The 27,902-nt window shown below is 36.1% G+C and overlaps 2 protein-coding genes across 2 annotated transcripts in view; both read right to left on the reverse strand.

The window, feature by feature from the left end:
* The window catches only part of LOC113167170, an 89,382-nt gene that overhangs the window by 32,010 nt on the left and 29,470 nt on the right, over positions 1-27,902 (reverse strand). The window contains exon 38 of the mRNA XM_026367584.2: positions 257-2,063. Coding sequence (XP_026223369.1) covers positions 257-2,063 — 1,807 coding nt within the window. The remainder of the gene's footprint in view (positions 1-256; positions 2,064-27,902) is intronic.
* On the reverse strand, positions 19,157-26,019 carry LOC113167306 (NLR family CARD domain-containing protein 3-like). Its single transcript, XM_026367808.1, has 3 exons — positions 25,546-26,019; positions 22,128-22,737; positions 19,157-19,379 (listed from the first exon to the last, which is right to left on the reverse strand). The coding sequence occupies exons 1-2, from the start codon at positions 25,838-25,840 to the stop codon at positions 22,157-22,159; spliced, it is 876 nt and encodes a 291-aa protein (XP_026223593.1). The 5' UTR covers positions 25,841-26,019; the 3' UTR covers positions 19,157-19,379; positions 22,128-22,156.

Below are 27,902 nucleotides of genomic sequence, written 5' to 3' on the forward strand. Positions count from 1 at the left end.
CTGTTTAATAGTTATTTCTTGCTTGTGTATGTATGTTCACTCCAAGGATACAATCTCCCTAGTAGATGCTTCCTTTTGTTTTTTTATTAAATTACTTGTTGATTTTTTTGACCACCTATCTTCAGGATTTAGTCTGAGAAAAAAATAGTTCTAATTACCTAGTGGTTTGCATTCAAGTTCACCTGCCATTTCATAGCACATAGCAAGATTTAAAAAAAATTATATTTTACAAGCAATTATGTTTGAAGGTTCTTACAAAGTGGTTTTGGAGACTTTGACCACTGGCAGCATTCCCAGAAGAACCTTCTCTGACTTCAGGTACTTTTTCAGATCAAACACATCAAGTTTCTCATCTGATGTCAGCAGCACAAAAGTCAGAGCTGACCACTGAGCAGCAGAGAAATTTTCAAATTCAGTTGTTTCTGACTGCAGGTACTTTTTCACTTCTTCCACAAGAGAGTGATCATTCAGTTCATTCAGACAGTAGACGAGGTTGAGTTTTTTATCTGCACTTTCATCATCATTCTTCTCTTCTCTGATCTTCTCTTTGATGAACTCAGTTGTTTTCATGTTGGTCTCTTTGGTATTTTCTGTCTTTTTCAACAGTCCTTGAAAAAGAATTTGACTTGTTTCCAGAGACAGGCCAAGCAGGAAGCGAAGAAACAGGTCCCAGTCTCCATGTTCACTGTTTAAGGCCTTGTTCACTGCTGTCTTGTAGAAGTCTGATGCAGGCAAGTCTGCATTTGTTGAAGCAGGTATAGTTAGCAGATTTTGACCTTCTTCATTGAATGTGTAAAATGCATAAAACGCTGCTAGAAACTCTTGAATGCTCAGATGTGCAAAGCAAAATAAATTTTGTTGGTAAAGCCCACGGCCATCTCGTTTGATTTGGGTGAATAACCCTGAGAACACTGCAGCATTTGTCATGTCAATACCACACTCTGTGAGGTTGTCTTCAGTGAAGAGTAGGTTCCCTTTCTCAAGCTCGAAAAAAGCAAGTTTTGACAAAGACAGGACTGTTTCCTTGTTCCTTGTATTCTGGCATGAATCTGTTTCAGAACCATCAGCTGCCTCATCTCTATACTTAACATTAGCTTGTCTACACTGCAGCAGAAGAAGGTGGATGTACATGTCAGTCAGAGTCTTGGGCATCCCTTCATCTTGGTTTCGACTCACAAAGTCCTCCAGGACTTCTGAGGTGATCCAACAAAAGACCGGGATGTGACACATGATGTAAAGGCTCCTTGATTTTTTGACGTGTGATAAGATTTTCTCAGCCATGTGATTATCACTGAATCTCTTCCTGAAGTACTCTTCTTTCTGGTTATCACTGAATCCTCGCACCTCTGTAACCCGGTCAACTTTATCACCAGGGATATTGTTGGACGCTGCAGGTCGGGAGGTGATCCAGATTTGAGCTTTAGGAAGCAGGTTCCCTTGGATAAGATTGGTCAGTAGAACTTTCACTGAGGTTGGTTTTGTCATATCTGTCCACACTGTGTTTTCACTGAAGTCAAGGTCAAGGCGACATTCATCGTATCCATCAAGAACAATCAGAATTTTGTATTTGTTGTAGTCTTTTATTTCTGATGTTTCCATAGCTGGGATGAACTGATGAATGAGTTCCTCAAAACTGTGTTCTCTTTCTTTTCTCAAATTCAGCTCCCTGAATGGAAGTGGGAATGTGTAATATATGTTTTCATTGGCTTTACCTTCAGCCCAGTCCAGCATGTACTTCATTGTTACAAATGTTTTTCCCATGCCTGCCATTCCAATTGTTAGCACAGTTCTGATGGCTTTGTTTTCTCCAGATGTATCTTTAAAGATGTCGTGATATTTAATGGGTGTTTCTTGTCTTACTGGGTTGAACTTTGCATCTTGAACTTGTCTGGTTTCACTCTGAACATTGACATCTCCTCTCTCTCCCTCTATGATGTAGAGATCTGTGAAGATGTCATTCAGAAGAGCAGAGGTTTTCTGCCTATCAATCCCCTCACACACCTGGGTGAATTGATCTTTCAGCTGAGTTTTAAGGTTCCGTTGACTTGTGACATCAGGTTTCTCTGTAGGGAAATTTTCAATAGTTAGCAAAAATTGCCACAGTACCTACGACTACAAGGTTCATACATGAACTTGAGTGCATACTGATTCTTCGTACACACTCTCTATTACTGCATGGTAGTGTCATGAGGAAGATTTTTAAGTTTTCATGTCAAGATTGGAGTCAAATTTTTTTTAACAATTAAGTTGAATAAATTAAACTAACAGCTTTAGACAAACCACACAAACTTGGAAAAGGTGGCTTCAGTTGTACAAAGGGAAATAGCTGGTATTGCACAGATGAAAAAATGGATACACCTGCACATAATACAGAGTACATACTGTACGTTGTACCACAAGCTGGGGCATATGGTGTACCTCCCAGCCTGAATGAATGAAGATTTTTTTACATTTCTGCAGCATTTGAAGGCAGCAGGACACAAGATAAAGGTCTCCTAACGCTTCAGTTCCACGTGTGGTTGTCACAATATAGAAACGCAAATGTACTCCTGGTGGATGAGCATGCCATGGTCAATGAAAATCATAGGCTTGATCTTATTTTAAGATACCAACAACACCAGGGATGTAAAATATTAATGTGACTGTCCAGTGGAAATAAATGAGCTGTGTCACAATCTGAACTTCTGAAAGCACTGTAACTGTTTGTTTGATAACTCTCCTGATGGAGGGCCACAGAAGACACATCACTACTGCACTGTTGCATTTTTCCAGGTTCCTAAAACAGTTTTTGACATAAAGAACATTATAAGGTTATTGTTTCAGAAATATTTTTATCTTCACTAGGATCCAGTCTTAACTTAGGAAGGACGTATTTTCTTCAGTTATTAAATATTAATCACATCATTAATCACATCACAGTATTCACGCTCAACTCCGCTTTCAACGTTCTTGGGTGTGACTGTATCCTCACCAAGAAGCTTTGACAACCTTTATCTACTTTTATTAGCTTACCTCGTATTTCTGTCTTTCTGTCAATGGAGTCAGCAGGCAGCTGTTTAGTCTCTGAAGGTCGAGATGTTATCCAGAGCTGGGCAGATGGAAGCAGGTTTCCTCTGATGAGATTTGTCAGAAGCACATTCACTGAGGCTGTTTCTCTAACATCAGTTAGGGTGTCGTTTTTGTCAAAGTCAAGAGGAAGTTTATCCAGTCCATCCAAGACTAAAAAAACCTTGAACTGTTCAAAGTCAGAAATGACAGATTTCCTTGTTTCCTCAAAGAAATAATTCAGAAGTTCCACCAAACTCATATTTGCATCTTTCATCGTAGCAAGCTTAGAAACGTTAAGTGGAAATAAAATGTCCTCATCTTTGGGTTTTCCAATAAGGGTCATTGCTGAAGCTGCCAACCAAGTTAAAACTGAACCTTTATTTTCTGCCCACTGTTTTATGAATTTCTTCGTATGGAAGGATTTTCCAATATCAGCTTCTCCGATGGTCAGTACTGTTCTGATTTTTTGTCCTTTTCGATCTTTATAAATATCAGACACTGAATTTACTCGTATTACTGATTTTTTTGCAGTCTGTCCACTTTTATCCTGATCACCAATGTCTTCAGTGACTTCTTCTCTAAAGATGTGTTCTGTTGTTTTCTGATTAGGATGAGTTATGTCTTCAACTTCATTGTATTCACTACGAAATCTTATCCTCAGGTTTAATGCCAGCTTCTGTCGGCGCTTCAAGTTATCTGTATAAGAACAAAGTTCCGCACATTATTGACAATGCAGGATACGAAAGATAACTACACATTACATAAAAATATCATATGTTACGTTCTTACCTCGACATTCCGTATCTTTGTGAATATATTCTGGGGGAATCTTGTTAACACCTGAAGGTCCAGAGATGATCCAGAGATGGTCAGAAGGGAGCAGTGTTCCCTTGATGAGGTTTGTTAGCAGCACATCTATCGAGGCTGCTTCTTTCAGATCAACCAGGTCCTTGTTCTCTTCGAAGTTAAAAGGAAGTTCACATTCTTCCAAACCATCAAGGATGAAGACTAGTTTACACTGGCTGTTGTTCCAAACTTCTGCTTGTTTGTCATCATTCAAGCAATGATTAACAAAATCTTTCATACTCTGGACTTCATCCCTCCTTGAATTCAGATCCCTGAAATGTAATGGTACTATCAAGTCTATGTTTTTGTTGGAGTTTCCTTTTCCCCAGTCAACCATGAACCTCTGTGTTTGAAATGTTTTACCAATACCAGGCACTCCTTTGGTCAACACTGTCTGCTTATTATTTGAATCAAATAAAGAAGAAACTGATATTTGATTGTAGCTGTATCCTACAGTTTGTTCACCCTCCTTGTTTGGGACATTTATCTCATACAGTTCAGAATCAGTCTCATGGTCACTTAGTTCTTTCTCATATTCCTCCTGGATTTTTTTCTTCAGTTGTGCTGTAAGGTCCTTTAAGGCATCTTTCTCTAAATTGAGACAATACAGTAGAAACTATTCACAGACAAGTTCATGACTTTTTCCCTAAACTTTGTTATTTTGTGCTTGTCCTGAACCAATGCAAGTAATAAGTAAAAAGTAAAACATCATATACTCTCTATTATTTTTAGCATTTTCTGTCAATACAAATACAGTAAAGGGATTAGAAGTTGTAATGGATTTGTAAAGGCTAATAATAGTTAATAAGAATAATAAAGTTAATAAGATTCATTATTTAAACTAATAACATTAACATCCATTGAGCTTATGGAGCTTCCATGTAAACAATCATTGCTTACATGCTTACATTGCTTACACAACACATGTATGGAATCGCCAAAAAATCAATAATCCCATTTCTTGTACAAGTAATGCTGTTTATGTTTCAGTTATGTTGGTGAGGGAGATGTTTATTTTATGTTATTGTTGACATATTAACAACAAAACCGTTGAAGAATGTGACAAGATATAAACTTAATTTAAATTACAATCAAGTTTATCATTACTGTTATTGTAACTGCTATTGTACTTCTCATTATTTCTATTTATTTTTAACAAAATCTTCCCATATAGTGTGCACAATATTTACATACATAAATTACTTGTATACTTATTTTGTTCCTATAATTTACAAAAGGGATGTTAAAAGAAAAAATCTTTAAGCTGCCTCCTCTTATATAAGAAAAAACTATTTTATTTATTTATTTATTTAGCATTTTATTTACTAGCATATTCAATATCACATAACCTCTGACCACAGTCATGAAGACACTGTGCCTACTTTAAGGGTCATTGTCACTGTAGTGTGAAGAGTGAAACCTTCTTACCTTGACATTGAGTCACTTTCTGAATAAATTTGGCGGGAATCTTGTTAACACTAGGAGGTTGAGAGATGATCCAGAGTTGAGCAGAAGGAAGTAGTTTTCCATTGATGAGGTTTGTTAGCAGCACATCCATCGAGGCTTCCTCTGTCATATTAGTCAGGTCCTCATTCTTTTCAAAGTCAAGAGGAAGTTCACATTTTTCCAAATCATCAAGAATAAAAACTACTTTACACTTGTCATAGATGGAGACTTCTGGTCGTTTGACATTGTTGAAGTAATGATTAAGAAAATCTTCTGTGCTTTGAACTTCATCTCTTCTTGAATTCAGTTCTTTGAAATTAAATGACACTATCAAGTCTATGTCTTGGTTGGAGTTTCCTTTTGCCCAGTCAACCATGAACTTCTGTGTTTGAAATGTTTTACCAATACCAGACACTGCCTTTGTTAGCACTGTTCGCACTTTCTGTTCCTTTGATTGAAGTATATTTTTGTGTGTTGTTTGTATTAATTTTTGTTTATCATTTCTGATTTCCTCTATGTTGTAGATTTCCGTGTGAGTCTCACATTGACTCAGTTTCTTCTCATATTTGTTCAGGATTTCATTCTTCCTGTCTTCTGAGAGTTTCACTTTGACATCTGAAGTGAGACAAAACAATAGAAATGATTTAGAGACTTCATAGAATAGTGTTAAGTTGTTTTTGTTATTTTTTTGTTTAATTGGTGCATTCTTGAAGTACATTATACAATATATAATGTAGTATAATAAACTTAATACATATTTTCTTTTTATTTATAGATTATTTTCATTTATATTTATTTTTATGGACGTGTAATACATATACTGATATCTATATAGATACAGATAGATTTATGTGTAGATATAGATATAGACAGATATAGGCTTCTGATGTCACTAAACGCCAACTGGAGCCAGGTGTTGTGTTGTGTTAGCAAACCTGGAATCCAATCGATGACATGAAAATGAACGAGTGCTTTAGAGCTAACTTCATTTATAAGAACACCCAAACAATATCAGTGTGATATTCACAAGCAGCATCTGCTGATGTAAGCCGTGCCTCAAAAGAGATCTCAGAAGCCCTACAATATATAGTTGTTGATGCTGTTGTTGCAGAGTTATATATAGATATTCAAAGATATTCAACAGTCCACAGATACTGTCTATAAATGGAGATGGTTTGGTAATGTTGCTACTCTCTATAAAAGTGGGTACCCAGCCAAAACCCAATAAGGTGGAAAAAAAGCTAGAGTACAAATAAAAACTCAGGATTCAAGAATTAATTGAAGCTGATTAAATTATCTGTTCATGAGCCAAGGATATGTAAACCATTGAACAGGCATTGTATATATGGCAGGACACCACAAAGACACAATTGCTCTACAAAAAAGCTCTGTGCTACCTTAAAATTGGTAAAATGTATTGGGGACATGCATGTGTGAATTACATTAGAATTGCCTGGAAATAAAACACAACACCATGTAGGGCATAAAAAGAAAACTAGAAACCAACATGAAAATGTCACCACAAGTTGTCTCAGGACTTGAACAGGTTGCCATCATGTAGAAAAAAACTCCTAAGTTTATCATGGTATCCAACAGAACAGTGTATGGGTGGCTGCCCACTAGCTTAAGCTCAGAAAAAGGTTGATGATGTAGCAGTACAATAACCCTAAGCATCAAAGTAAATCTACTACATTATGACTTCTGGGACAGAAAATCCACATTTTGAGGGTCAGAGCCCAGACCTGGACTCTTGACTAAGCCTAAACTGAAGAAGCTGGTCCATGAGGAGAGAGTGTTCATTTGATATGTGAGGAAGAATGATCTAAGATTCCTCCTGGATGTTGAGTAGGTCTAAACCACAGCCACTACAGAAAACATTAGCTTGAGGTTATTGCTGCTTATCTATCTTTACTAACAGGCTACGTACCACATAGTTTAATGTTGTCTTGATGCCACCCTCGTTGCTGCTGGTGTTTTCCCCATGCTTTTATTATGGCAACTTCCTGTTTCCTTTTTCCAGTCTGATTACATGCACTCACTTGATTGGTTACACCTGGTTTCCCCCTCAGTATAAATACCGGCATGCTCACTTGGTTTCTCTGCCAGATAGTTTGTTCTCCATACCCGGACTCTATCCAGCGTTTCTTATGGACTGATTTATTTGGATTTTTTGGACTTTGCCTGTTCTGGACCCCGTCTCTTGCCTGACCCCCTGGTACTGTGAGTTCCGTTTATTCCCTGTCTTTCCCCCTGCTCACGGTACCAGACCTGTACCTGGACCTGTACCCCTGTACCCTGTCTACCCTGGATTCCCCCCTCATTGGACCAGCCTGACCTGACCCTGCTTCCCCTCTGGTTCAGTGAGTTCTCCCTCTGTTCTGTTTCGCTCCCTTGTTGTCCCCTGTCCTGTTCTGACTGTTTGGACTGCTTTTGTGTGTCGACCCGGATTGTCTTCCTGTTGTGGATTTGCCTGTCGGATTTAGCTTTGAACTGCCTGTCTGTGTATGACCCGGATTACCCTCGACCTCTGAGCTAGCTCTGTGGATATTGTTTGGACTGCATTCTCGTTGTGCTTGTTTGACTCTTGTGTCTCTGTCCATGTGTTCTGTCAGTCGGCCATTTTTGACATTGTCCTCCATCTTGCCCATGTGCTCTCTGTTGGTCGGCCATCTTGGATTTGACATCACTTCCGGTTTCCAACCAGACCACCATACGCACCCTACCTCATCTCCTCCCACCTGGTGACGGCTTCATTGATTTACTGTGTTCTGTCGCTTGTAAATAAACATTGTTTGCTCAGTTCTGTCCTGTCTGATCTCTGACCATGGAGTCCATCCGGCAGCTCATGACAATTGTTGCTTTAGTCAAAGCTCTAGTCAAAAAACCTACTTGTGACTCAGGGGTTTTAGTGAATTATGAAACAAAACAATACCAAATGGCTACTTGGATGCCAGAAAAGTCCTCAAAACCAAAATCCCTTCAAGAATCTGGACCAGAGGCACAAACATAGAAATCAGAAATCCATCAGTCCATAGTCCAAACTCCAGACAGGCATAATAGGGCACAGACCAAGTTGGAACAATGAGTGTGATTAGTTAAAAGTACCACTGCAGAGGGAGGAACAGGAGGAGAAAGATGAACAGGGACCAAGACAGGAATCTGCAATAAACATGAAGTCACGAGGACTCCTCTCACTCTGTGCCTTGTGCGGCCCTGAAGCTCTCTGATCCATGTATGGCTCATCTCATCTGAACTTACAGACAGAAATAAATAACAGCTACCAATGACGGAGGTGTTTTTGAAGCTGCACCCACGCTTTTCAGATACTTATGTGTTTTAAAAAAAAAAAAAAAAAAAAAAAAAAAAAAAAAAAAAAATGAAAACCATTTGATTTTCCTTCCACTGTGCAATTATGTGCCCCTTTGTTTTGGCCTATCAAATAAAATCTAAATAAAATACATTTGCCTCTGTGGTTGTAATTTGACAAAAATGTTTAAGGAGTATAAACCTTTTTTTTTTTTTTTTTTTTTTTTTTTTTTTTTTTTAAGAAATTCAACCTATGTCGGAAACTACTAAATTGCTACTAAATTAAATTTTACACTGCAATCACTGAGTCAGTTGTCTGCACATGCATGGCTGTATAGTTTGGATCTTGCCAACTCTAGATTGTCAACTCTCCCAATAGTCTTTTGTAGATATCTGTAAATTTTGTAAAGTCAACTGTCTGATCTGATTCATGTATTATCTCTATTATCATTTGTACTATCATTTTTGTGTGTATGTGTCAGTGTTTTTCAAGCAATGACTACTACAACACCAGGATTTCTCATTAGCATTAACAAAGTATCTCTGGATTTATCTATTAAGGACCAAGACAACTTCAGAGTGAGAAATAGGGCAGAGAAAACCACTACAGACAACTCACACCCTGCACCCAGCCTGTTCTAACTCGGCGCTTCTGGTTGATCAAAGCTACACAACACTGTATGCTAAAAATAACAAGTAAAAATGTTTTTTTTTTTTTTTTTCCCCACATGCCATTACATAGATCAGCAGGTTATCATTCATGAATTATCACAATCTCTGTGCAGTACCTGTGCGACACCAGTGCAACATCTGTTGCAGTGTGTAAATAAAATAGGAGCCTAAAACAATGGGTAAAAAATTCAAAATCAAATTTCTTGTGTACACAAAGACAGCCATCCTGACATTATCCAGATGGATAACTTACTATACTTGGGAATCAATTTTCCTCTCCTTAATAGCAAACTGTCCAGGACCAGGAGCAACCAAATCATGCTCCTTTCCTGTGTTGTGAAGTGACGAGGCCTGACACCATGTCTGGTCAATGTTTTGGACATGGTTGACTCATTAACAGAGATATTAACTAGCTTCAATAAATCCTTTGAAACTCTAGCTCTATACTGTAATATGGAAGTTTCATATCAGTGTCATAATTCAATGACACTGAAAAAAATAACAATGCAATTGTCAAATTGCATAAGGCATTTTGTAATTGGCAAATAATACGCAGAAGTACATATAACATTAAATTTAATTTTTTCTTAATCGATGTTGGGTTCATGAAACATTCTTAAACTGCTGATTTTGCTTGTTCCTACATTCTTATACCTGTGAATCCAAGAAAACCATGGAATTTCAAAAGGCTGACATAGTTTTTCTTGCCACTCTATCTAATTCTGCTGTCTCCTTAAGATAGTCTATACTGTAAATCTAAATATCTTCAACATTATTGTAGTATTGCTGAAAGTGATCATTTAGAAAAATTAAACACCTGGTGTTGTTTTGGACTTCATATCAGCATATTATTCTGATTTATGTTATCTTTTTTTTCTTGAATCCTACTAACAAAGAAGGTTGTGAAGACACTGTGCCTACTTTAAGGAAAATTGTTAGTGTTACTATAAACTTTTCTTACCTTGACATTGAGTCACTTTGTGAATATATTCAGAAGGAATCTTGTTAACACCTGAAGGTCTAGAGATGATCCAGAGATGATCAGAAGGGAGCAGTGTTCCCTTGATGAGGTTTGTTAGCAGCACATCTATCGAGGCTGCTTCTTTCAGATCAACCAGGTCCTTGTTCTTTTTGAAGTTAAGAGGAAGTTCACATTCTTCCAAACCATCAAGGATGAAGACTAGTTTACACTGGCTGTTGTTCCAAACTTCTGCTTGTTTGTCATCATTCAAGCAATGATTAACAAAATCTTTCATACTTTGGACTTTATCCCTTCTTGAATTCAGATCTCTGAAATTTAATGACACAATCAAGTCTACGTCTTTGTTGGAGTTTCCTTTTGCCCAGTCAACCATGAACTTCTGTTTTTGAAATGTTTTACCAATACCAGACACTCCCTTTGTTAGCACTGTTCGCACTTTCTTTTTCTTTGATTGAAGTATATTTTTATATGTTGTTTGTGTTAGTTTTTGTTTATCCTTGATGATTTCCTCTATGTCGTAGATTTCAGTGTGAGTCTCACATCCACTCAGTTCCTCCTCATATTTGTTCAGGACTTCTTTCTTCAGGTCTGCTGTGAGAGTCTGTACGGCATTTTTTTCTAAAGTGAGATGAGACAAATCTTTAGAAATTATTCAGAGACAAATTCACAACTGTTTTCTTTATTAAACTTAGTTATTCTCAAGTGTGTCAACCCTGAACTAATGTAAGTAGTAAAGTAGAAAATTATATATTGTAAATATGGAATCTTTTCCTCATAATGAATACAGACTAAAAGATTTTGAAGTTGTAACTAATGGAATTTTAATTGTTCACATAAGTTAGTGAAATTAGTAATTCATATTTATGGCATTAACACATACTTTAACTTCCATGGATATTCCATCACAGATGATGGTGAAGTGGAACAAGACAAGGCTAGTTGGTATTTTCCAGCTTCTCATTGATTTAACACACCTGGTCAAGGTAATCAGCTGTGTGTAGGGCAGGGATAGTTCAAAAAATAAGCAGGACAGTTGCCCTCCGGGACTGGAACTGCCCACCACTGATATACAATATAACATAACCTCTGACCACAGTCATAAAGACACTGTGCCTACTTTGAGGGTCATTGTTACTGTTAATGTGAATCATTTTCTTACCTTGACATTGAGTCACTTTGTGAATATATTCAGAAGGAATCTTGTTAACACCTGAAGGTCTAGAGATGATCCAGAGTCGGTCAGAAGGGAGCAGTGTTCCCTTGATGAGGTTTGTTAGCAGCACATCCATCGAGGCTGCTTCTTTCAGATCAACCAGGTCCTTGTTCTTTTTGAAGTTAAGAGGAAGTTCACATTCTTCCAAACCATCAAGGATGAAGACTAGTTTACACTGGCTGTTGTTCCAAACTTCTGCTTGTTTGTCATCATCCAAGCAATGATTAACAAAATCTTTCATACTTTGGACTTTATCCCTTCTTGAATTCAGATCTCTGAAATTTAATGACACTATCAAGTCTACGTCTTTGTTGGAGTTTTCTTTTGCCCAGTCAACCATGAACTTCTGTGTTTGAAATGTTTTACCAATACCAGACACTCCCTTTGTTAGCACTGTTCGCACTTTCTTTTTCTTTGATTGAATTATATTTTTATATGTTGTTTGTGTTAGTTTTTGTTTATCCTTGATGATTTCCTCTATGTCGTAGATTTCAGTGTGAGTCTCAAATCCACTCAGTTCCTCCTCATATTTGTTCAGGACGTCTTTCTTCAGGTCTGCTGTGAGAGTCTGTACGGCATTTTTGTCTAAAGTGAGATGAGACAAATCTTTAGAATTTATTCAGAGACAAATTCAAAACTGTTTTCTTTATTAAACGTAGTTATTCTCAAGTGTGTCAACGCTGAACTAATGTAAGTAGTAAAGTAGAAAATTAAATATTGTAAATATGGAATCTTTTCCTCATAATAAATACAGACTAAAAGATTTTGTAGTTGTAACTAATGGAACTTTAATTGTTCACATAAGTTAGTAAAATTAGTAATTCATATTTTTGGCATTAACACATACTTTTACTTCCATGGATATTCTATGTGAACATGAGCAATCAACAAAACATCAATACTCCACTTCATGCACTAATAATCCTATTTGTGTTCCAGTCGAGTAGGAGGAAAATGTTTACAATGTTTCATAAATGTTAAAACATTTGTCTTTTATGCTTTATTGCACGATGATTATGGTTATTGTTATTCTGATATCAACATTTTTTTTACAATGTTACTGTTAGAGCTTTTTCTTAGTTAGAAGAGAGTACAACAAATATCAACAAAGTAAAGTGAAACCTGATTTTATAGGTAATTTTGAGTTTGTCATTAATATATTTAAAATTGCTTTTGTTATAACTGTTTCTTTTTTAAATGTGGTTTTCATATTTACTCATCTATTTATTTTTCTAATATATTATGCATAACAGTACATATATACATAAACTACTTGTATATTTATTTTTTCTTGATATCTTGGAAATCTTCTTGATCTTAGTGAGACCCTTTAAGGTACCTTGAAAGAAAGTTGTAGTAATAAATTAGATTTTGTGTATAACCTTGAACATGCTTGGTAAATTCCGCTGCCATATTAAAAATTATGAATTTCTTCAGAAATCTTTGTTTAGTTGTTTTTTTATAGTTTGTGATTTTTTTTTTTTTTTTTTTTTCTCAACTTGACTATAATCACACTAACATATTGAGCATGGGTGGACAATCCTGGTCCTCGAGGGCTGCTGTCCTGTTTGTTTTTTCAACTGTACCTGCCCTACACACAGTTAAAGACCTGGATCAGGTGTGTTCAGTCACTCTGAACCTGGAACATACCATCAAAGATGATGGTGACGTGGAACAAGACAAGGCCAGTTGGTATTTTCCAGCTTAACACACCTGGTCAAGGTAATCAGCTGTGTGTAGGGCAGGGACAGTTCAAAAAACAAGTAGGACAGCTGCCCTCCGGGACTGGAACTGCCCACCACTGATATACAATATAACATAACCTCTGACCACAGTCATGAAGACACTGTGCCTACTTTGAGGGTCATTATTACTGTTAATGTGAATAATTTTCTTACCTTGACATTGAGTCACTTTGTGAATATATTCAGAAGGAATCTTGTTAACACCTGAAGGTCCAGAGATGATCCAGAGATGGTCAGAAGGGAGCAGTGTTCCCTTGATGAGGTTTGTTAGCAGCACATCCATCGAGGCTGCTTCTTTCAGATCAACCAGGTCCTTGTTCTCTTCAAAGTTCAGAGGAAGTTCACATTCTTCCAAACCATCAAGGATGAAGACTAGTTTACACTGGCTGTTGTTCCAAACTTCTGCTTGTTTGTCATCATCCAAGCAATGATTAACAAAATCTTTCATACTTTGGACTTCATCCCTTCTTGAATTCAGATCTCTGAAATTTAATGATACTATCAAGTCTACGTCTTTGTTGGAGTTTCCTTTTGCCCAATCAACCATGAACTTCTGGGTATGAAATGTTTTACCAATACCACACACTCCCTTTGTTAGCACTGTTCGCACTTTCTTTTCCTTTGATTGAAGTATATTTTCATATGTTGTTTGTGTTAGTTTTTGTTTATCCTTGCTGATTTCCTCTATGTTGTAGATTTCAGTGTGAGTCTCATGAAGACTCAGTTCCTCCTCATGTTTGTTCAGGACTTCTTTCTTCAGGTCTGCTGTGAGAGTCTGTACGGCATTTTTCTCTAAAGTGAGATGAGACAACACATTAGAAATTATTCAGAGACAAATTCACAACTGTTTTCTTTATTAAACGTTGTTATTCTCAAGTGTGTCATCCCTGAAATAATGGAAGTAGTAAATTAGAAAATTATATATTTCAAATATGGAATCTTTTTCTCATAATGAATACAGACTAAACGTTTTTGAAGTTTTAACTAATTGAACTATAATTGTTAATAAAAGTTAGTAAAATTCATAGTTAACATTTATAACATTAACACATACTTTAACTTCCATGGATATCCTATATGAACATGAGCTATCACCAAAACAGCAATACTCCACTTCATGCACTAATAATCCTATTTGTGTTCCAGTTGAGTAGGAGGAAAGTGATGCTTTGTTACACGATGATGATGGTTATTCTTATTCTGATATAAACATGTTTTACAACATTATTGTTAGAGCTTTTTCTCAGTGAGAAATGAGTAAAAAAATACATAAATTAAAGTTAAAACGGATTTCAATGGTAATTATTACTTTGTCATTAGTTTATTGAGAATTGCTTTTGTTACAACTGGTTCTTTTTAAAATGTCCTTTCGTTTTTACTCATCTATTTGTTTTTATTTTCTAATATATCATACACAGCAGTACATATATACGTACAATACTTGTGTATTTATTTTTTCTTGATATCTTTGAAATGTTCTTTATCTTAGTGAGAGCCATTTAAAGTGCCTTGAAAGAAAGTAGTAATATAAATTAGATTTTCTATATAACCTTGTACATGCTTGGTAAATTTAGCTGCCAAGTTAAAAATTACGATCTTCTTCAGAAATCTTTCTTTTTTTTATTGTTTGTGATATTTGTTTGTTTTGTTTTTTTGTTTGTTTTTTCTCAACTTGACTATAATCACACTAACATATAGAGCAGGGGTGGACAATCCTGGTCCTCGAGGACTGCTGCCTTGGTTGTTTTTCGACTGTCCCTGCCCTTTACACAGCTAAAGACCTGGATCAGGTGTGTTCAGTCAGTTTGAACCTGGAACATACCATCTCAGATGATCGTGAAGTGGAACAAGACAAGGTCACTTAGTATTTTTCAAACTTCTCGTTTATTTAACACACCTGATCAAGGTAATCAGCTGTGTGTAGGGCAGGGATAGTTCAAAAAACAAGCAGGACAGCTGCCCTCCAGGACTGGAACTGCCCACCGCTGATATACAATATAACATAACCTCTGACCACAGTCATTAAGACACTGTGCCTACTTTGAGGGTCATTGTCACTGTTAATGTGAATCATTTTCTTACCTTGACATTGAGTCACTTTGTGAATATATTCAGAAGGAATCTTGTTAACAGCTGAAGGTCCAGAGATGATCCAGAGATGGTCAGAAGGGAGCAGTGTTCCCTTGATGAGGTTTGTTAGCAGCACATCCATCGAAGCTGCTTCTTTCAGATCAACCAGGTCCTTGTTCTTTTTGAAGTTAAGAGGAAGTTCACATTCTTCCAAACCATCAAGGATGAAGACTAGTTTACACTGGCTGTTGTTCCAAACTTCTGCTTGTTTGTCATCATCCAAGCAATGATTAACAAAATCTTTCATACTTTGGACTTCATCCCTTCTTGAATTCAGATCTCTGAAATTTAATGACACTATCAAGTCTACGTCTTTGTTGGAGTTTCCTTTTGCCCAATCAACCATGAACTTCTGTGTATGAAATGTTTTACCAATACCAGACACTCCCTTTGTTAGCACTGTTCGCACTTTCTTTTCCTTTGATTGAAGTATATTTTTATATGTTGTTTGTGTTAGTTTTTGTTTATCCTTGCTTATTTCCTCTATGTCATAGATTTCAGTGTGAGTCTCATGATCACACAGTTCCTCCTCATATTTGTTCAGGACTTCTTTCTTCAGGTCTGCTGTGAGAGTCTGTATGGCATTTTTCTCTAAAGTGAGATGAGACAACACATTAGAAATTATTCAAAGACAAATTCACAACTGTTTTCTTTATTAAACTTTGATATTCTAAAGTGTGTCAACCCTGAATCAATGTACAGTAAGTGGTAGAGAATTATATACTCTAAATATGGAATTTATTTCTTATAATGAATACAGACTAAAGCTATTGAAGTTGTAACTACTGGCATTTCAATTGTTCATAAAAGTTAGTAAAATTAGTAATTAATTTTTATAACATTAACACATACTTTAACTTCCAGCAATATCCTATGTGAACATGAGCAATCAACAAAACATTGCTACTCCATGTAAAGCACTAATAATCCTATTTGTGTTCTAGTCAAGTAGGAGGAAAATGTTTACAATATTTTGTAAATGTAAAAAAAACAATATATTTTACTAAATGATGATGATGGTTATTCTTATTCTAACATAAACATATTTTAAAACATTACTGTTAGAGCTCTTGCTCAGTGAGAAAAGGGTAAAAAAAAATATCAACTAAAGTTAAACCTGATATCATTGGTAATTATGAGTTTGTCATTAATGTATTTAAAATTGCTTTTGTTACAACTCTTTTTTTTATGTGGTTTCATATTTACTCATCTATTTATTTCTATTTTCTAATATATCATGCACAACAGTACACACATACATAAACTACTTGTATTTTTTTTTTTTTCTGGATATCTTGGAAATGTTCTTGATCTTGGTGAGAGCCCTTTAAAGTGCCTTGAAAGAAACTAGTAATATAAATTACATTTTCTGTATAACCTTGTACATGCTTGGTAAATTCAGCTGCCAAGTTAAAAATCATGATATCCTTCAGAAATCTCAGTTCTTTATAGTTTGTGATGTTTTTTTTGCACAACTTGACTATAATCACGCTAACATATAGACCATGGGTGGACAATCCTGGTCCTCGAGGGCTGATGCCCTGTTTGTTTTTCAACTATCCCTGCCCTACACACAGCTAAAAACCTGGATCAGGTGTGTTCAGTCACTCTGAACCTGGAACACACCATCTCAGATGATGGTGAAGTGGAACAAGAAAAGGTCAGTTGGTATTTTTCAACTTCTCACTGATTTAACACACCTGATCAAGGTAATCAGCTGTGTGTAGGGCAGGGATAGATGGAAACAACAAACAGGACAACAGCTCTCCAGGTCTGGAACTGCCCACCACTGATATACAATATAACATAACCTCTGACCACAGTCATGAAGACACTGTGCCTACTTTCAGGGTCATTGTTACTGTTAATGTGAATAATTTTCTTACCTTGACATTGAGTCACTTTGTGGATATATTCAGAAGGAATCTTGTTAACACCTGAAGGTCCAGAGATGATCCAGAGACGGTCAGAAGGGAGCAGTGTTCCCTTGATGAGGTTTGTTAGCAGCACATCAATCGAGGCTGCTTCTTTCAGATCAACCAGGTCCTTGTTCTTTTCAAAGTTAAGAGGAAGTTCACATTCTTCCAAACCATCAAGGATGAAGACTAATTTACACTTGCTGTTGTTCCAAACTTCTGCTTGTTTGTCATCATCCAAGCAATGATTAACAAAATCTTTCATACTTTGGACTTCATCCCTTCTTGAATTCAGATCTCTGAAATTTAATGACACTATCAAGTCTACGTCTTTGTTGGAGTTTCCTTTTGCCCAGTCAACCATGAACTTCTGTGTGTGAAATGTTTTACCAATACCACACACTCCCTTTGTTAGGACTGTTCGCACTTTCTTTCCCTTTGATTGAAGTATATTTTCATATGTTGTTTGTGTTAGTTTTTGTTTATCCTTGCTTATTTCCTCTATGTCGTAGATTTCAGTGTGAGTCTCACATCCACTCAGTTCCTCCTCATATTTGTTCAGGACTTCTTTCTTCAGGTCTGCTGTGAGAGTCTGTACGGCATTTTTCTCTAAAGTGAGATGAGACAATACATCAGAAATTATTCATAGACAAATTCACAACTGTTTTTCTTTATTAAACTTTGTTATTCTCAAGTGTGTCAACCCTTAACTAATGTAAGTAGTAAAGTAGAAAATTATATATTGTAAATATGGAATCTTTTCCTCATAATGAATACAGACTAATGGTTTTTGAAGTTGTAACTAATGGAATTTTAATTGTTCATAAAAGTTAGTAAAATTAGTAATTAATACTCAGAACATTAACACATACTTTAACTTCCATGGATATTCTATGTGAATATAAGCAGTCACCAAAACATCAATACTCCACTTCATGCACTAATAATCGAGTAGGAAAAAAATGTTTACAATATTTCATAAATGTTAAAAGAAAATAGTTTGTGCTTTATTACATAATGATTATGGTTATTCTTATTCTGATATCAAAATTTGTTTTTACAATATTACTTTTAGAGCTTTTTCTTAGTTAGAAGAGAGTAAAAAATATATCAACAAACAAATTAAACCTGATTTCATTGGTAATTATGAGTTTGTCATTAGTCTATTGAAAACTGCTTGTGTTACAACTGTCTCTTTTTTAAATGTGGCATATTTACTCATCTATTTGTTTTTCTAATATATCATGCACAACAGTACATATATACATAAACTATTTGTATATTTATTTTTTCTTGATATCTTGGAAATGTTCTTGATCTTAGTGAGAGCCCTTTAAAGTGCCTTGCAAGTAGTAATATAGATCAGATTTTGTGTATAGTCATGAAGACACTGTGCCTACTTTGAGGGTCATTGTCACTGTTAATGTGAATAATTTTCTTACCTTGACATTGAGTCACTTTGTGAATATATTCAGAAGGAATCTTGTTAACACCTGAAGGTCCAGAGATGATCCAGAGATGGTCAGAAGGGAGCAGTTTTCCCTTGATGAGGTTTGTTAGCAGCACATCCATCGAGGCTGCTTCTTTCAGATCAACCAGGTCCTTGTTCTCTTCAAAGTTCAGAGGAAGTTCACATTCTTCCAAATCATCAAGGATGAAGAATAGTTTACACTTTCTGTTGTTCCAAACTTCCGCTTGTGTGAGATTATCCAAGCAATGATTAACAAAATCTTTCATACTTTGGACTTCATCCCTTCTTGAATTCAGATCTCTGAAATTTAATGACACTATCAATTCCACGTCTTTGTTGGAGTTTCCTTTTGCCCAGTCAACCATGAACTTCTGTGTTTGAAATGTTTTACCAACACCAGACACTCCCTTTGTTAGCACTGTTCGCACTTTCTTTCCCTTTAATTGAAGTAAATTTTCATATGTTGTTTGTATTAGGTTTTGTTTATCCTTGCTGATTTCCTCTATGTTGTAGATTTCAGTGTGAGTCTCACAATGACTCAGTTCCTTTTCATATTTGTTCAGGACTTCTTTCTTCAGCTCTGCTGTGAGAATCTTTACGGCATCTAAAGTGAGACAATACAGTAGAAATTATTCTAAGACTAGAGTAATAGAGTAATTTTGCATACAAATACACACAAACATTGAGATTCAAAAGGGAAATTGTATTTGTCTAGGAAGGAATGATAGCAGGTAAGAAATTGTCAGTTCCCCCACACCTTATAGAAGGGGCAGGAATTGTAAAGATTGATGGTCATAGGTAGAAATGACCTCCTGTGGCGCTCTGTGGAGCACTTAACATAGATCAGTCTCTGTCTAGTGGGTGGGAGGGATTGTCCAGGATTGAGAGGAGTTTGGACAGCATCCTCCTCTCAGTTACAACATATAGAGGGTCCAGCTCCACCCCCAGAACAGAGCCACCCCTCCTGATCAGTTTGTTCGGCCTGTTAGTGTCTGCCACCTTCATGTTGCGGCCCTAGCAAACCATGGCATAAAAGATCACACTGGCCACCACAGACTTATAGAAAACCTGCAGCATGGTCAAGTTGTAGCATCATCTCAAGGATGATCAGTGGAAGCAGGGTGGACCAGAGCTTAATTTTGAGAGTCATGGCAAAAACTGTGAAAAATAATGAATTTAATAGAGTGGAAGAATGCAATATAAGCATGTGAAGCCAGAGTGGGCATCAGCGAGAGAGAAGGTTCGTCTTTATAAATAACTAGAAGTTCCAGACTATAATTTTAGTCACCAAAAACATAGCAATACACCATGAAACTTGGCTGACCAGGCAACCTTCAAGGTAAACACCCAGACTCCCCTTTTAACAGAGCCAACCTCAGCCATGAACATCACATCCGGGGATCAAAGAATGCAGCCCTCTAACCACACTCTATCAACATAAATTGAGATTTGGTAGTGTGACTATTCTTCATAGATGTTGGCGTCAGCTGAGATCATTGTGCAAGCACAATGTAGAATGCTCAATGAGGGGAAAAATAACCACAATGTAACAGCTACAGACTTAAAGGATTAAAATTGAGTCAGCATGAGTCAGCCAGATCCAAAAGACAGGATATCCATTGCAGGACACCAAAAAAGTCATTTCATAACCAATTAATATAGTAAATTAATATGATTATATGAAGTAGGCTACATTATGGAATGTTGCTTCCCAGTTTGGCATACACTCACTGGCCCTTTCATTAGGTACACCAGTACAATGTAATTCAACAACAAACCATTGTTTTCAGCCAAACTCACGTATCTCTAATGTGCAAAAGAGAGTGCATACAGAACAGGGGACAGAATCCATTATAACCAGTCAAGAAAGACACTGACCAAGTGTAAATTAAATGTTAATTTTGTCAACTAAAATGTTGACAATAAGTATTATTTCACAAATGCTTAAGGCTGGTAACTCAGTCAGTCCTACTAAACACTTCGGCAGGTTGAATTGTATGTAAATGTTGTTATTGTAGCATTTTTAAAAAGGTATGTGAAGTTAAATAGGTTTATGCCTTACTGTGTAAAAGCCTGCAGTAGGTTATCAGGTATGACACTACCCATACACCCAATACGCACAGAGTGTCTGCTAGACCCCCTTGCTACAGATCCCCCACCAGCATTAAAATAGCTGTGAACAGTCATGCCAGTTATTCAGAGGCAAAAGCCCAAGAAGAGTTGTTTTACATATAAATGTTTCTACTCTTCTAGCGTTACAAGCTCGTTGATTTTGCAAATTGCTAAATTAATGGAGTGATGTGTACATACTGTGCATGTGAGAGATTTCTTATAAATAAGCTACTTATTGTGATAACAACTAAGATGATCAAAGGACAGATAAAATGAAACAGTTGACACCCTAGTCTCATACACTGTAGCAACAGTATTTCATTCAGGCTCAGACGGGGTGTCTGCCCTTTGTTTCGAACAGTGCAATTACATGCACTTAAGTGACCAGGATACAGTTGTCTTGACTGTCATGTCAATGAGAAACCTGGTTAGGGGGATTAGAGAAACCTGATTTCCCTGGCTATACACATGTCACCAGAATAATTTACATAAGTATTATGTAATGTAAAGTGTAAAGTTATTTTTCACTGTGTATTTCTTTACACTGTGAAAAGGAGCATTGTGTCTGTAACAGGGATGTCAATGTGCTCCCCCAACACATATAACACAGACAAAAAAAAAAAAAACATCAGGAAGCACAATTTTCTGTCTTTAATCAAATAAAATCACTGCTTTCAACTGATTTCAAAATTACCCTATTTCTTTTTTCTTAAAATGTTATTTTCTCTTTTTAAACATTTCATATGTTTTCTATGTTCTATTGCAACTTAAATATGGGTTTCTGATATTTGTAAATATTTGCATTTTATACAGTGGTTCTATTGTAAAAATTGGTCAAGATAGGTCTCAAACTAAATTAGAGGTAATTGTAGGAAACAGATTAGTTCATGTTGCGATCAGTCAATCTACACAGGGAGGTTTGTAAATTGGACCTGTGTAGGATTCTTTTCCAGATTAGTTTCTATATCTAAAAAAGCTGCATTTTTTTTTAATTTTTCTTTTATTAAAATAAATATTTTCATCAGTTTGTTGTTTAGAAATTGATGAAAATGAACAGCAAAAAGGTACAAAAAAAGAAAACCTGTGCTGAGGAGAATTGTATAAAGACATACATATTGACAAACACTGACATTGCCTGATAATAAAATCATGCCATAATTCTGGTTTTGTGCCATCATCTGTGTAATCTTGTTATTCTTCAGAAATATTTATGTGTGAAATATGTGAATCTATTTCTTACCTTGACATTCTGTCACTTTGTCAATATATTCAGGAGGAATCTTGTTGACTCCTGAAGGGTTGAGAGATGATCCACAGTCGAGCAGAGGGAAGTAGTTTTCCCTCTATGAGGTTTGTTAGCAGCTCATCCATCGAGGCTACCTTTTTCATATCAGTCAGCTCCTTGTTTTTTTTTAATTTAAAAGGAAGTCCAAATTTTCCCAAATCATCAAGTATGAAGACTAGTTTACACTTGTCATAGATGGAAGCTCCTGTTTTGTTGATATCTTTGAAGTGTTGATCAAGAAATGTATTCATGCTATATTTTGTTTTTGATTGCAGTTCATTTGAACTTAATGACACTATCAGGTCTATGTCTTGGTTGGAGTTTCCTTTTGCCCAGTCAACCATGAACATCTGTGTATAAAATGTTTTACCAGATTTAGCCTTTCCTTCAGTTAAGACTGTTCGCATTTTGGAATCAAATATATTATTGTAAGTTGTTGGCACTAGTTGTTTATCTCCCATCTTTGTCTCGTAGAGTTTTGTGTACATCTCATCTTGAGTCAGTTTCTTCTCATATGTGCTCAGGATTTTGTTCTTCAGAGCTTCTGTGAGTTCCTTTTTGTCATCTAAAGAAGACAATACAGTAAAAATTAATCAGAGACTTTGTAGACTAATGATGAATGATAATTTTGTTTTCTGGAGTGAGCTGAAGTACATTATACAATATATAATGCAGGGACACTTTTTACTTTGTATATCTAGAAACAATTTTTACATGCAGTACTGTAAATTATATATATTTCAGAATTAAAGGTATTATATTTATTAACAAATTAGTTTATCAAAAATCTACTCCAGGCATTTTAACACTGTAAGGTTAAGACCTAACAGAGCTATATGGAAAAATATAACTATGTTGAATTATATAGGAACACCAACACATCCCCCTTAAGCAATCATTAGGTGATAGTGAAGAAGAAAAACATCTTTTAACAGATAAGGCTAGAGCAGAAACAGGCTCATCTGCCTTGATGTTTGATTATGACACTGAAATCTAATGTCATTGTGTTTACACAGCATTACTTTTAGAGCTTCATTAGGAACACAGTTACAAAAATAAACAACAAATTAAAGTCAAAACTAATTTCAGTGTTAATTATGTGTTTTTGATTACTGCATTTGTATTAGTTATTAAGATGAATTTGTGTTTTTCAAATATCACAGTCTTGAGTCACAGTCTTACTTTGAGTGTCATTGTCACGCTCGTACTACTGCTTCCTCCCCGTAGATCATTCTGAATTAATTTCAGTAATTAATTCCTCTCTAAACCATCAACATGTCTCTTAGATCCCATCCCGACTAGACTCCTCAAGGATGTCTTACCTTTGATCAGCATGTCCATATTAGATCAGATTAATCTATCTTTACAAATAGGCTACGTACCACAGGCTTTTAAGGTTGCTGTAGTCAAGCCTCTACTCAAAAAGTCCACTCTGGACTCAGGGGTTTTAGTGAATTATAGACCAATGTCTAATCTACCCTTTGTCTCTAAACTTCTTGAAAAGGTAGTTTCTAAGCAATTATATGACCACCGTCGCAGTAATAACTTGTATGAAGATTTCCAGTCACGATTTAGAGTTCATCATAGTACAGAAACAGCACTGGTAAAGGTTACTAATGATCTTCTATTAGCATCAGACAATGGTCTACTCTCTATACTCGTCATGTTAGATCTTAGTGCTGCATTCGACACTATAGATCACAACATTTTATTATACAGACTGGAACATGTCATTGGGATCAAAGGAACAGCACTAGAGTGGTTTAAATCGTATCTATCAGATAGATTTCAGTTTGTACACGTTAATGATGAGTCTCCCATGCACAGCAAAGTAAGCTATGGAGTTCCAGAGGGATCTGTTCTTGGACCTATTCTTTTCACTTTATATATGTCCCCTCTAGGCAATATTATTAGGAAAAACTCTATAAATTTCCATTGTTATGCAGATGATACCCAGCTATACCTATCTATGAAACCAGGAGAAACTAATCAATTAGTTAAACTTCAAGCATGCTTAAAAGACATAAAGGCCTGGATATCCTCCAATTTCCTTCTCCTAAATCCAGACAAGACGGAGGTTATACTGTTTGGGCCTAAAAATCTATATATAGAGACACTATGTCCAATCACATTCTCACCCTTGATGACTTGGTATTGGCCTCAAGTAATACTGTAAGAAATCTCTGAGTTATCTTTGACCAGGATATCTCCTTCACTTCATACATCAAAAAAATCTCTAGAACTGCCTTTTTTCACCTGAGAAACATTGTTAAAATTAGGAGCATCCTGTCCCAAAGTGATGCTGAAAAACTAGTCCATGCATTTGTTACTTCCAGACTGGACTATTGTAATTCCTTATTAATAGGATGTCCCAATAACTCCTTAAAAAGCCTCCAGTTAATCCAAAATGCTGCAGCCAGAGTTTGGACTGGAGCAAGAGAGATCATATTTCTCCTACGTTAGCTTCTCTCCATTGACTCCCTGTAAAATCCAGAATTGAATTTAAAATTCTTCTCCTCACTTATAAATCTCTTAATAATCAGGCTCCATCGTATCTTAAAGACCTCATAGTTTCATATTTTCCAAGCAGAACTCTACGTTCTCAGACTGCAGGTTTACTTGTGGTTCCTAGAGTTTCCAAATGTAGAATGGGAGGCAGAGCCTTTAGCTATCAAGCCCCTCTCCTGTGGAACCAGCTCCCAGTTCAGGTTCGGGAGGCAGACACCGTCTCCACATTTAAGACTAGACTTAAAACTTTCCTTTTTTATAAAGCTTATAGTTAGAGATGGATCAGGTGACTCTGAACCATCTCTTAGTTATGCTGATATAGGTTAGTCTGCTGGGGGGAACTCTACTGACAAACTGAGCTCCACTCCTCTCTCCTTCCTCCTGTATCAATGCAAATGCCACCATTGCATGTCTTTAACTTTGTGTCTTCTCTCTCCTGTAGTTGTGTTTCCTCCTCTCTGTCTCCCTCTTTCTGTACTTTTCTGCAGGTATCCTCGGCCTGGAGCTGTACATCTCCAGAATCCATTTGACCTGTCCAATGTTCTTGCTGCTTGTTGTTGTTGTGCCTTCTGTTCTTTTCTCTCTTCTCTTTCCACTCACCCCAACCGGTCGAGGCAGATGGCCGCCCACTATGAGCCAGGTTCTGCTGGAGGTTTCCTTCTCTAAAGGGAGTTTTTCCTCTCCACTGTTGCCCAAAGCTTGCTCAAATGGGATTGTTGGGTTTTCTATATCATTTTTTGTATAATTATACTCTGTAAGGTCCTAAATCTTGCACTGTAAAGTGCCTTGAGAAATGGTGCTGTAAAAAATAAAACTAAATTGAATTGAATTGAATTGTCAATGTTTGTATGAATCTCTTTCTTACCTCGACATTCGATCACTTTGTCAATATATTCAGAAGGAATCTTGTCGACTCCTGAGGGTTGAGAGATGATCCACAGTCGAGCAGAGGGAAGTAGTTTTCCCTTGATGAGGTTTGTTAGCAGCACATCGATCGAGGCTGCCTCTGTCATATCAGTCAGCTCCTTGTTCTTTTCAAAGTCAAGAGGAAACTCACATTTTTCCAAACCATCAAGAATAAAAACAACTTTACTCCTCTTATAAATGGAAACTCCTGGTTGTTTGAAATCTTTAAAGTAAAGATTTAGAAAATCTTCCATGCTTTGAACTTCATCTCTTCTTGAATTTATTTCACTGAAACTTAATGACACTATCAAGTCTACGTCAGTGTTGGACTCTCCTTTTGCCCAGTCTACTATGAATATCTTTGTTTGAAATGTTTTACCAATATCAGACACACCCTTTGTTAGCACTGCTCGCACATTCTTTTTTGATTTAAAAATACTGAAAATAAGACTCTGAAACTTTAAATAACTCATTGTAGCTGCATGGTGTTAGTTTGTCCTCCTTGAGTATCTCATAGAGTGCTGTGTGAGTCTCATCCTGATTGAGTTTCTCTTCATACTGACTGAGGACTTTCTTCTTCAGGTCTTCTGTGAGTTGGTGTTTGGGATCTAAAGTGATAAAAAACAGTAGAGATTATTTTGTATATGTAAAACTGGCAAGCAGTTAATTGCAATATTTTCATTCTGTGGAACAATAAAATGGCAGCTATTAGATTCAGTGTATGTTTTGTATTTTAACTTCAATTACAGTTAAAAAAGTATTCATATATAATTCATATTCAATAATTTCAAATATTAAAATTGAATTATAAATATTCAGTGTTATATTTGTTTGAGTACCTTTAGTACCTAAACCCATGTAAAAACTAGTCATAACCAAAACCATTCTCCTCTTCTTGCCCAAGTAATCCTGTTTCTCATTCAGTGGTGTTAGTCAACATGTGCTTTTTTTAATAATAATTAAAAAAAATAAATATAATAATTACTATAATTAATAGTTTTTGTTCTGCTGTTAACAATTATTTTATAGAATTGTTAGAACTACTGCTAGGTGAGAAGACTACAATGTCAACACTTATAATGATGTGTTTTATTTTGTCATAGTTTTTTAAAATGTGTCTTTATTATTATTATTCACTTTACTTAATCTGAACTAACTACTTTACTCAACCTGACTAAAACCCCATTAACACATACAGCAGACCATAAACTCTGACCACTGTCAGTAGGTCACTGTACCTACTTTAAGTGTCATTGTCAATGTTTGTGTGAATCTCTTTCTTACCTCGACATTCTGTCACTTTCTCAATATATTCAGGAGGAATCTTGTCGACTCCTGTGGGTTGAGAGATAATCCACAGTCGAGCAGGGGTTAGTAATTTTCCATTGATGAGGTTTGTTAGCAGCACATCCATCGAGGCTTCCTCTGTCATATTAGTCAGCTCCTTGTTCTTTTCAAAGTCAAGAGGAAGTCCACATTTTTCCAAATCATCAAGGATGAAGACTAGTTTACACTTGTCGTAGATGGAAGCTCCTGTTTGTTTGTTATCTTTGAAGTGGTGATCAAGAAATGTATTCATGCTATATTTTGTTTTTGAATTCAGATCTCTGGAATTTAATGACACTATCAGGTCTATGTCTTTGTTGAAGTTTCCTTTTGCCCAGTCAACCATGAACCTCTGTGTATGAAATGTTTTACCACATTTAGCCTTTCCTTCAGTTAAGACTGTTCTTATGTTGGAATCAAATATATTATTGTATGTGGTTGTCACAAGTTGTTGTTCTTCTCCCCTCTTTGTCTCGTAGAGTTCTGAGTACATCTCATGTTGACTCAGTTCTTTCTCATATGTGCTCAGGATTTTTTTCTTCAGAGCTTCTGTGAGTTCCTTTTTGCCATCTGAAGAAAGACAATACAGTAGAAATTAATCGCAGACTTCGTAGAGTAAGACACTAAGACACAGCAGAGACACTTTATCTTTGTATATCTAGAAACAATTTTTACATGCAGTACAGTAAATTATATATATATTTTAGAATTAATGGTATTACATTTATTTACAATTCAGTTTATTTATATAATGGCAAATCACAACAAAAATCTAAAACTGTGTACATATTATGTGGAAGGACCAACACATCCCCATTGAGCAATCAAGGAGAAGAGAAGAAAAACTTCCTTTAACAGATAAGGCTCGAGCAGAACCAGGCTCATCTGCCTTGATGTTTGATTACACAATGACACTGAAATCTAATGTTGTTATTGTGCTTACACAGCATTAATTTTAGAGCTTCTGCTCATTAAGAAGACAGTTACAAA

This window comes from Anabas testudineus, chromosome 7 (genome assembly GCF_900324465.2).
Source record: "Anabas testudineus chromosome 7, fAnaTes1.2, whole genome shotgun sequence".
NCBI lineage: Eukaryota > Metazoa > Chordata > Actinopteri > Anabantiformes > Anabantidae > Anabas > Anabas testudineus.